Source organism: Myotis davidii, unplaced genomic scaffold (genome assembly GCF_000327345.1).
Source record: "Myotis davidii unplaced genomic scaffold, ASM32734v1 scaffold281, whole genome shotgun sequence".
Taxonomy (NCBI): domain Eukaryota; kingdom Metazoa; phylum Chordata; class Mammalia; order Chiroptera; family Vespertilionidae; genus Myotis; species Myotis davidii.
In genome coordinates, this window is record NW_006293784.1 from 7,048,997 (window position 1) to 7,060,867 (window position 11,871).

The window sequence follows — 11,871 nt, forward strand, 5'->3', positions numbered from 1 at the left end:
ACAGGCCCTTGACCGAATCAAACCTGGGACTCTTCAGTCTGCAGGCCGGCGCTCTATCCACTGAGCCACACCAGTCAGGGCTCAGATATTTAGAATTACATATAAACTTTTATTCTTCACCAACCTGACTAATCTAATAGCTTGAAATTAACAAAATATAAACAGTGGCAGAAGGCCCTCAGGAAAGGATTTCATTGCAAATGCCATGTTAATGGGGTTAAAGTAATGAGATTAAAGTCTCTTTTTTTTTCTAGGTAGTTGCTTCGGGCTTTGAAAACCTTTGTCCTTTATTTTGACTAAATCATGTTTGATCCAAGATAGACTTTTAAAAAATTTTATTTATTGATTTTGAGAGAGAGAGAGAGAGAAAGAGACATTGATTTGTTGTTCCACTTATTTATGCATTCACTGGTTAATTCTTGTATGTGCCCTGACCAGGGTTTGAATCCACAACCTTGGTGTATCAGGATGGTGCTCTAACCAACTGAGCTACTGGGCCGGGGCCAACCAAGATAGACTTTTGTATAATATGACATGAGCTGTAATGATGGCAGGAGTTCTTGTAGCAGAAGTTATAGTATTAGTGGATTTAATTTGTTTCCAATCCTTTCTATGTTAAGAAAAATGTGTCTAATGCAAACTAGATAACATTATCTAGCTTGGCGTTAACACACCTTTGAGAACTTGTGGGTTTAGGACCTAGAATTGTCCATTCTCTTTCCTTCCCCCATATCATAATTTTATTTTATTTTGACTTTATTAATAATTTTCAAACAGAAGATGTATAGGAAATAGTATTGTGAATACCTATATACCCATCACCTAAACTTAATATTTTTATTAAAGGATTTTATATTTTTATTTTTTATAGAATTAATACAGAAAAATGTACAGAACATATCAAGATCTAGATCAAGAACTAGAACAGATCAAGATCTAGAATGTTATTAGTATTCCTGGAAGCTCACCTTGTGGCCCTTTTCTAATAATACCTAACCCATCTCTTGTTCGCACAGGTAGATTAGTTTTGCTTGTTTTTTAACTACAGTCATGTGCTGCATAAGGACTTTTTGGTTAATTAAGGATCCCAAAAGATTATAATGGACCTGAAGAATTCCTAACGTAGTGATACCTTATCTCTAGAAACTCTTATCAATGCAGAAGACAATGACTTAAATCTGCTTAACAACCTTTCCCTTGTTACTGTGCTTTTCCTGGTAAATTCCCATAACTGACTCTCCTACCCCTAATATTTTCTTTTGTCTTCAGCTGAATATGGTATTTAAGGTGGTGGCTTTGGCTATTTTCTGAGTTCTCAGTTTTCCTGGGTGTCTCTCATGTATACAGAAGGTATACCTGTTATTAAACTTGGTTTTTCTCCTGATAATCTATCTTTTATTACAGGGAAGTCTCAGCCAAGAACCTAAAAGGATAGAGGGAAATATATTTTTCCTCCCCCATAGAGAAACAGTCTAGGTGTGTAGTGGCTGTAACATCTAGGTTTGTGTAAGTGCACTGGGATGCTCACACAACCTAGACGGCCTATGGACACATTTTTTAGAATTTATCTCTGTGAAGTGGCACATGACTATATATATAAATGGAAAGAACCTACAGCATGTGTTCTTTGTATCTGGCTTCTTTTGCTCCACATTGTAAGTCATTGATGTCATGGCCTATTGTTGTAGTTTGTTTAGTTTCATTGCTACATATTATTCCATTACACACAAATCCCATACTATATCTATTCTGTTCATAGGGAGTTAGTGACTTGGCTGAGGCCAGACCCAAGAGCTTGATCCTGTACTCAGCCTCTCACCACTTCTTTAGGAGTCTCAGACCTAATTCCAACGTGGTGAGGTTGGGCATAGAAGGGAATTCCCCACATTAACGAATAATTCTAGGAAGCCAGCAGGCTATCTGAGTATCGACTCAATTCTCATAGTGTTTACCCGGAGGTGGGATAGCATCAGATACCACAGGTTATGGGCTTAGTCCAAGAAGACCGCCCAACCCCCACCCCCAGCCTGGAGCCCCATCCTGCCAACACACACACTTTAGAAGCCAGCTGAAAGCCCAGATTCAGATCTGTGCTTCTGACCAACTGGCTACAGATTGGAGGTTCCAACAAACCTCTCCTTGGGTTTGATTAATTTGCTAGAATGGCTCACAAGTACTCAAAGAAACATGTTACTTACTAGGTTACTGGCTTATTGGGAATTCAGCAACTGGGAAGCTCTCTGAACTCCGTCCTCTTGTGTTATTATGGAGTCTTCATTGTATAGTCACGATTGATTAAATCATTGGCCATTGTCAATAGATCCAACCTCCAGCCCCTCTCCCCTCCTGGGTGGTATGCCTGGAGGTGGGGTGGGACTGGAAGTTCCAATCCTTTAATCACTTAGGTTCCATTGGCAACCAGGCCCCATTCTTAGGTGTTGTCCAAGCTACTTCATTAACATAACAAAATACACTCCCTCCCCCACCTCTCAATACTTGAAAAATTCCAAGGATTTTGGGAGCTATGAGTCAGGAATGGTGAATGAAGACCACATACATATTTTTTACAAATCACAGTATCTCACCACTATACCCTATTACCTTCTGCTAGGAGCACCTCTGTGTTTGTGTTTTTGCTAATTCTGTTTTAAATACAATATTCAGTGATGATTTTTTAAAATGGGCATTTATATGACTTAGGATCTTTAAGAAGACCAAAAATAGTACGAACAATGCACAGATTATAGCCCTGCATGTTAGTATAAAGTTCCAGGGTTCTCAACCTTCTGGCCCTTTAAATACAGTTCCTCATGTTGTGACCCAACCATAAAATTATTTTCGTTGCTGCTTCATAACTGTAATGTTGCTACTGTTATGAATCATCATGTAACTATCTGATATGTAGGATGGTCTTAGGGGACCCCCGTGAAAGGGTCGTTTGACCGCCAAAGGGGTTGCGACCCACAGGTTGAGAACCACTGGATAAACATTTCAAGTGGTGCAAAGGCTTTGATTCTATGGGAGAGTTTTAACTCTCTAATAGTAAATTCTATAAGAACATTAGTGTGAGGATCCAGGTTCTTGCGCAGTCACATTTGCCCCTGGGCTCTTCTCTAGCTGGGAAGCTGGTACGCTCCTGCAGCTTAGAATCGAGGCCGCCATGTGTGACAAAGGGAGTGGAACCCCTCTTTCTGTACAACAGGGTGGGATCTTTAAGGCTACAGTGATGTGTGGAATGACAGTCTTTAAAGTTATAGTTTCAACCATTTAGAGGAGGCATTTCTGGCTCCACTTAAAAAATGTTTATTGATTTTAGAGAGAGAGGGAGAGAGAGAGATAGAAGCATCGATGAAAGAGGGACATCGATTGGCTGCCTCCTGCACTCCCCTCACTGGGGATCTAGCCTGCAATTGGACATGTGCCCTGACCAGGAATCGAATTGGGGACCTGTTGGTTCATGGGTTGATGCTCAACCACTGAGCCACACCGGCTGGGCCTGCCTACAGTTTACTTGGTTGCAGGATAATTTGCACTTTCTTGATATTTCCCCTCAATAAGGAAAAACTTTAAGAATTGTAAAGAGAATTTAACTTCACCAGGAAATACCATGACTCTATTCAAATTTGTTGTTTTATTAATAGAACCATTCTTATATATTTTCCTTTTACTGCATTTATGTAAATTTTAAATGTATACATATGTGCTTTATTTTTTAAATTTTAAGTCTTCCAGATGTTTTAAAGACACATTTCATGAGATGAATTTCATAAAAGTATTTTGTATTGTCTCCTAATTTCCTTATTTTGTCACAAGGAAGCACTGTATTTTCACTTGGCTCATAATTTCTGTCTCTTCTCTGAAGGTCCACATCGGTTACCTTCCCAACAAGCAAGTCCTTGGCCTCAGCAAACTTGCAAGGTAAGCATGACTGCGTGGTGAATAGGAAAACAGGCATGTAGGACCTGGGCCTACACAGCGAGGATCTCAGCAGGCTTTCCTTCTTGACCAGTGTGGATCTAATGTGGAGGTCACATTGCAACTTAAAATTTATAAAGACTTAGAGGACTTAGGACCTAAAGTACAAATGTCCTTTTCCTCACTCCCCCATTGCCTCCCCGGCGCCCCTGTCTCCTAGCCTTCCACCCACTGGCATATCCTTGAAGTCCTAGCTCACGCCTTCCTCTGTAGAGCCTTCCCTGACTGGAGAGGACCTGAGCCCCAGTCCTTTCTGGGTGGCTTAGCTAACAGCGGGGTGTCAGGGAAGAAACCCGGGCAGGGGTGTAACTGCACTGTACTGTTTTCAGACTTTTATTTATTTTTATTTTTATTTTTTAATGTTTTATTGATTTTTTACAGAGAGGAAGGGAGAGGGATAGAGAATTAGAAACATCGATGAGAAAGAAACATCGATTAGCTGCCTCCTGCACACTCCCTACTGGGGATGTGCCCTCAACTAAGGTACATGCCCTTGACCGGAATCGAACCTGGGACCCTTGAGTCCGCAGGCTGACGCTCTATCCACTGAGCCAAACCGGTTAGGGCTGTTTTCAGACTTTTAATCCAACAGCCATCATTTGGGGTCTCAACCCTGCCTTCAGGCATCTCTCTTGGGTCCTACAGGGCCAGTCAGTTCACTTCTAGTTTCATTGCCTCTGCAGACACAAGTCTGTGTCTTCCTCTCAGCTCTACTCCAAGATAGTGCTTACCATCCTCTCCCCCATTTCTTTCCTTTCTGCTTTAGCTTCTTTTCCATTCTTTATTCTATGTGTTCCTTCCTTTAAACATTTTCCCTCTGCTATCATTTTTAGGGTTTTAGGAAGAAGAGTATGGTAATCTATTTAATTGGCAGTCAACTTGAGGGTCCATGTTTATATATCTTGGATAGATCCATCGTCAGTATTTTAATGCCCCTTTTGTAATTTCTCTGTATAGAAATAGTACTGGGGAAATCCTGGGAGGGTGAGTGTGTGTGTGTGTGTTTTGAGAGAGAGTTAAGAACAAAATGAAGAAAAGTAGGTAATGAATACACAGTCAAGTGCTTCCCCTCCAAAACATACTTTTTACAACAAACCACGCTAAGTTTCCATAACTTGATTGAGGTTATAGTGACCATATCAAAATTGGAGTAAATGGACCTTCATGATCATGTGACTCTTCTGTGGCTTTGATGTGTTTCTGCTTCTTCTCCACCTGGACTGAGTTTTGCCACAGTCCCGAAATGGTCCAGCTGTTTTTCAGTTCCATATCGAGTCTGTAAAACCACCCAGCAGTCTGACAGCTGCCTTCCATGGCTCTTCTTTTTTACTTTCTTTTCACTCATTTCCTCTAGGGACTAAGGAGAAAGTCAGTAGAAGAGAAAAATTTAACTTCCCTGGTGTCTGACTTTGTTCTTGGTCAGTAATCCTGCCACCAGACAGAGCTCCTTGGCCCATGAAAGGAGGCTATTGTCTCAGCTGTAAGTGCTTCACTGCAATAAGGCTCCTAACACAGATCCCAAGTTTCCTTCCACCTCTCAGTGATTTGTACCCAATGGCGGTGCCAAGGGGCGACTGAGAAACAGTATTGGTGGTGACGGGGTAACGAACCCTACTGTAATTTCTGTTGCCAACCCTGCATCTTCCCCATGTAGGTATTCTGGCACTGCTGGTGCCAGTCACAGCCTGTCCACCTGGGAAAGGTGTGTAGTGGAGAGTTTTCATATTATATACAGCTTGGCAGACTACACAGGCCTTGGTCTTAAGGTGAGCACCTTCTCTCAAAGACCACTGTATGTAGACCATGGGTAACACTTCATGGAAGTGGATTCCAGAGTGATCCAGTGAGATCTTGGAATACATAGTAACTTGGGAGTAGAAGGAATAACCTTTGGTTATTTCCTTTCCTCGTGCAAGGAAAAGATCTCAAATAATTAGGCTTTTATGAAACAATACAAAGGAATTGATTTAGCCTGGAGATTTGTCCTTAAACTAATAGGATTAAAATTTAAGTGGGGGAAAGAAAGGAAAGCTAAACCAAAAACCGAGTGTATGTTAGTTTCAGATTTATTGTAAAAAAAAATTGAATAAAGGTTCTATTAAGTGGAAAAAAAGGCTAAGTTTTTTTAAAAAAATATTTTTATTGATTTCAGAGAGGAAGGGAGAGGGAAAGATAGAAATATCAATGATGAGAGAAAATCATTGATCGGCTGCCTCCTGCATACTCCCTACTGGGGATTGAGCCCGCAACCCGGTCATGTGCCCTTGACTGGAATAGAACCTGGGGCCCTTCAGTCCACAGGCAGATGCTCTATCCACTGAGCCAAACCAGCTAGGGCAAGAAGGCTAAGTTTTTATCCAACTGCTCTTCCTTGTAAGAAGTTGGAATATTCAGGGAATGAAGAGTAATAAAGCAAAGTGAATGTCTTTGCAAAACTTCACTGTTCATTTTACTCTTGTATGTGAAGTGTTATATGCTTGCCTTTAAACGAGTGACCTTTCAGTGCCACAGAAGTCAAATATCATCAGTCCAACAGTAAAGCCCAAAGTAATAAGAAAATGCCAGAAGTGAGTTGATCTGGTTGAACTTTAGAATTCTAGAGTAAACCTAGTTTGAATAGAAAGTCCTTTAGTGCTCGCTTCGGCAACACATATACTGAAATCGGAACGATACAGAGAAGATCAGCATGGCCCCCGTGCAAGGATGACACGCAAATCTGTGAAACGTCCCATATTAAAAAAAAAGAAAGAAAAAAGAAATTCCTTTTGTTGCTAAAAATCCATTGAACATATATTAATTTTCTTGCCTTAATAACCAAGTGAACAGAATTAAATCTTGAATTTTGAATTGCAGTGCCTCGTGGTAGCCGTGGTTAGTCTATTGAACACCCACTGGGAAAGGACACTGTGCCAGAGAGAAGTAGGACAAAGCCTCCGCCCTCAGGAGGGTGAGAATATGAGGCACCAGGTGCCATGCAAACACCTGGTTTGGAGCTCCCAGTTTAGAGGAGGCAAGGTAGCTGTGGCCTGGCATGGTTGAAGAGGCCCAGAGGTGGAGGGCTGAGCAGAATTCTAAATGGAAGAGAGTTTCTCTAGGTATAGTTAATACCTAAGCAGAGGCAAATCAGAGGGTAGGAGCAAGGCATGGTCTGGTGGATAGGGAACACATCTGTTTGTTAGAAATAAGAAATGTAGGCAGGGGTAATGGGGAGATAGTTTAAAAGGCAGGGTAGGCATCAGATTACAAAGAGAACATTTCCCTCCTTCTTTCTCAATTATAAAAGTAACATACATACCAGTTAAATTTAAATACAAGTGAGTGAGTAAAAGGAAAGTTTTTCTTTCCTGTTTTTATTCCCCAGCATAAAAACTAGATATTTCTTTCACTATTCTCTGGAAAATTTCTATGAAAATACAAACACAAAGCTCTTTACAATGACCAAAACAAAACAAAGTCTCCCCCGCCACAAAAGAAATAGTCCAAAAAGTCCAAGTCCTTTTTAATGGTTACATAGTACTTCTTTGACTGATTAATAGAATTTATTTAACCAGTCTTTGATATACATACAAAGTTTGAAGATACGGTCAAGAAAGAAAAAAAAATGCTTTGGTGAACATATTTTTATATATTTGCACACTGAATGGTCGTGGGTTTAATTACTGGCCCAGGGCACGTACTTTGGTTGCAGGTTCCACAGCACTGGTAGGGGCACACCAACCAATGAGTCTCACTTCAGTGTTTCTCTGTCTCTCTCTTTTCCCCTCCTCCCTTTCTTCCACTCTCTCTAGAAATCAATGGGGAAAAAATACCCTCTGGTGAGGATTCAAAATAATTATACTGAATAAACAAAATAAAAAATATATTTATTGGAGTTCCTTCAATGTGGTTTGCCTGCTGGGAACACAGAAGAATCAGAGTGGCTCCTGCCTTCAGGTTGAGTGGTGAATAGGGCAACCTGCCCTTTTTTGACTTTATTTGCTGTAACAGGTAGAAAGGAGCAATTGTCAGTTCTACATGAGGGTCATATTGGAGAGAAGAGCCTTAAAATGCCTCGTACACGAACCTTGAGTCCAAATTCATGACCAGAAGGCCAAATTTTAAAGAAAAGGTCCTTAATGTGAATTATTATTCTAAAATGGGTGATTCATAGCATTGGCCAGATTGCTCAGTTGGTTACCAGTAGTCGGCAAACTCATTAGTCAACAGAGCCAAATATCGACAGTACAACAATTGAAATTTCTTTTGAGAGCCAAATTTTTTAAACTTAAACTATAGGGTACTCCTAAGGCTTAGGAAGAGCCACACTCAAGGGGCCAAAGAGCCGCATGTGGCTCGCGAGCTGCAGTTTGCCCACCACAGGGTTAGAACATCATCCTCATTACGCCAAGGTTGCGGGTTTGATGCCCGGTCAGGGCACAGACAAAAAGCAACCAAATGAATGCATAAATAAGGGGGACAACAAAGAGATGTTTCTTTTTCTCTCCCTGCCTTCCTTTCTCTAAAAATCAATAATAATAGAGAAATAAATAAAATGGGTGATTCATGTGGCCGTCTTTACATTTCACACTAGAGTGAAAGATGTTGAACGGAGAAAAATCATCATTTGACAGATGGTGCTATAAGCTAAGATCAGTCAGCTTTTATTTTGGGAGGGGGTTAATCATATTGATTGCTCAGATGGACCTATTATGTAAAGAGATGTTTGGAGAAGTCTGTTCAGTTCTAATCTGATTATCCTAATAGGGTTAGTTGGCACAGTAGTTGACAATGGTCTAGCTATTAATGAACAAATATTTATTTTTAACTTGAACTTTAAGCTTTGATTAAACAATATATTTAATTAGAACACTTGAGCCCTAGCTGGTTTGGCTCAGTGGATAGAACAGTGATGGCAAACCTATGACACGCGTGTCAGAGGTGACATGCGAACTCATTTTTTTGGTTGATTTTTCTTTGTTAAATGGCATTTAAATATATAAAATAAATATCAAAATATAAGTCTTTGTTTTACTATGATTGCAAATATCAAAAAATTTCTATATGTGACACGGCACCAGAGTTAAGTTAGGGTTTTTCAAAATGCTGACACGCTGAGCTCAATAGGTTTGCCATCACTGGGATACAGTGTCAGCCTGCGGACTGAAGGGCCCTGGGTTCGATTCTGATCAAGGGCACATGCCTGGGTTGCGAGCTCGATCCCCAGTAGAGTGCATGCAGGAAGCAGCTGATCAATGATTCTCTCTATCATTGATGTTTCTATCTCTCTCTCCTTCTCTCTTCCTCTCTAAAATCAATAAATATATATATATATATTAGAACACTTCAGTCTTGGCTTAGAATTGATGACTTGAGAGCTTTAAAATTACTCATCTCTAATTGTGTTTTTCATAAGTGAACTATATACTCTTAATTCTCTCTCTCTTTGGGGACATAGGGACACACCACTCTGTCCTAGTTGGTCTCCATTAGATCTTCCCTCTTTATTGTCCTGTAGTTTTTATATCTTTCTATCCTCCTGTAAGCATTAATCTCCTGCTCACATCCTATAATTGCTTCAATGAAGTCCTTTTAGTCTTATGAGGAAGCCTTAGCAATTTCACTTTAAAATTTTTATCATTAACTAAAACAAATCTTTCTTTTTTAGGATTGTAGAAATCTATAGTAGAAGATTACAAGGTAAATTTTAAAACTATTTTTTTTACTGAAAAAGTTTTTTCTTATTGTTCTTATAAGTGTAATACGCATGACATAAAATTAAAACCTCATAGGCATAAAAAACAGAAAATGTCTGCTGTATACATTCCTTCACATTTTTATGCATATACAAACATTTTAAAGTAAATTAATTTTATTACATTTCAAAACGGGCTCATATTATACATAATGGGCTTCACTTATCTTTTTTCTCTATCCACCCCCCCACCCCTTACATCTTAAACATTTTCCCCCACAGACATGAAAGTATTGCATTTGTTTTGCCCGCTGTTCAGCGTTCCATTGCACGGCTGTGCTGTGGCTTCATTTAACCAATCCCTGCTCTGATAGACATTTGGGAAATTTGTCAGCTTTCAAATGGATGTAATGCTGCAGTGAATGTATGTATTCAGAGGTCAGTTGTGTATTCAGCACAGGAACTGTGGAGGTTAACTCACTGGTTTTCAGCATTGCTCTAAGTACAATTCAGCAATCACACTGTAGCCCCCTTGTTAATCCTGTTGCCGAGCTATTTTTTTCATTTGCTCTGCTCTCCTCTGTGGAGGTGCTTGTTACCAATATTCTGATGGTCTTGCTGCGCACCCAGGAGACAGTTGCTGCTCTACTCCATTCCCTCCAGGGGTGCTGGAGGGCGCCCAGCTTCCTGAGCTCTTGTCAGCACCTGTACTGAGGGCCGGGATGCGACAGGGGCCTCCTGTGGCCCAGGCAGCAGACAGAGCCAGCTGGTTGAAGCTGGTGTGTCTCGGCTTTTACCTCTCTCAGAAGTCTGCTTTTGAGATTTTTATATATCCTGGAGACAGCAAAAACGTTCAGCTGTTTGTGTCAGACACTTAAACTGAGCTCCTTGTCACGTCCACAGTTCAAGAGCGCCTTACGAAACAGATTGCCGTAGCAATCACAGAAGCCTTGCGGCCTGCGGGAGTCGGGGTCGTGGTTGAAGCAACGTAAGTCCGTATTTGCCTTTAATAATGTCATAGTGGTGCATGAAGGGATATTCATTTCATTTTCTGTGTTGCCAATACGGGAACGAGGGTATGGGAGCCTGTTTTGTGTGTGTGAGTTTGGGGGTGGAGGTTGTGGAAGAGCAGGGAGTCATAAGCTTAGGCAGTAGCGTTGTATATCTTCTCTCTCTTTTATTAAAAAATATATTTTATTGATTTTTTACAGAGAGGAAGGGAGAGGAATAGAGAGTTAGAAACATCGATGAGAGAGAAACATCGATCAGCTGCCTTCTGCACACCCCCTACTGGGGATGTGCCCACAACCAAGGTACATGCCCTTGACCGGAATCGAACCTGGGACCCTTGAGTCCGCAGGCCGACGCTCTATCCACTGAGCCAAACCGGTTAGGGCTGTATATCTTCTCTTGATTTCTTCTTTAGCTCTTTGTTGCTCCAACCTGAGTTTTTCTAATATTTTGGCACGTCTTTTAAAAAGTAGAGAGAACTAAGAATGGGTACAAAGGGCACCAGAAGACACTTGTGTAAGTTGGAATGCATTATGAGAATTGCATGCAGCTTGTGGGCAAAATTCTCATGCATTCTCCCGGTGTGGCATGGACTCTGCGCTGTGCATGCTCTCCCGCTTCGCCAGGTCGCTCAAACTCACCGTGGTCACCGTCCTGGGTTCTGGATGCTTCACCATTCACTGAACACCTCAGCTAGCATAACGCTGTCTTGGCCATGAGAATGGAACAAGTGAGAGCTGTGGATTTCTTCTTATCTCGAACTTGTTGTATCTCCATAGACCACTTGTATTATTTTCACCTAGGAAGAACATCCCATTCTCCCCTCTCCTGTTGGATGCCTTAAGGATTCAACCACTGAGAAGAATAAAAGATAGAAAACTAAGAAACTTTAATATATATATATATTTTTAGATAAAATTTATCTAAGTGACAAACCTGGTTATTGTGAACCCAGTTTAATCAGATTGAATCTTTCGGCCTGCTTTTTATTTGAAAAACCAAACCAGTAACTGTTTATTCTCCCTTGGTTGGCTTGTTCTGTAGACACATGTGCATGGTAATGCGAGGAGTACAGAAAATGAACAGCAAGACTGTGACCAGCACGATGTTGGGTGTGTTCCGGGAAGATCCCAAGACGCGGGAAGAGTTCCTCACCCTCATCAGGAGCTGCTGAGCGTTCAGTGTACACCGTGTGCTCTGCAACCACGCCTCTG

The 11,871-nt window shown here is 40.9% G+C and overlaps 1 protein-coding gene across 1 annotated transcript in view; it reads left to right on the top strand.

Annotated features, from left to right (window-relative positions):
* Positions 1–11,836, top strand: part of GCH1 (GTP cyclohydrolase 1) — a 20,589-nt gene extending 8,753 nt beyond the window's left edge. The window contains exons 3-6 of the mRNA XM_015566505.1: positions 3,863–3,918; positions 9,620–9,651; positions 10,550–10,634; positions 11,702–11,836. Of these exons, the coding sequence (XP_015421991.1) occupies positions 3,863–3,918; positions 9,620–9,651; positions 10,550–10,634; positions 11,702–11,831 (303 nt within the window). The 3' untranslated portion in view covers positions 11,832–11,836. The remainder of the gene's footprint in view (positions 1–3,862; positions 3,919–9,619; positions 9,652–10,549; positions 10,635–11,701) is intronic.
* Positions 11,837–11,871: the final 35 nt, after the last annotated feature.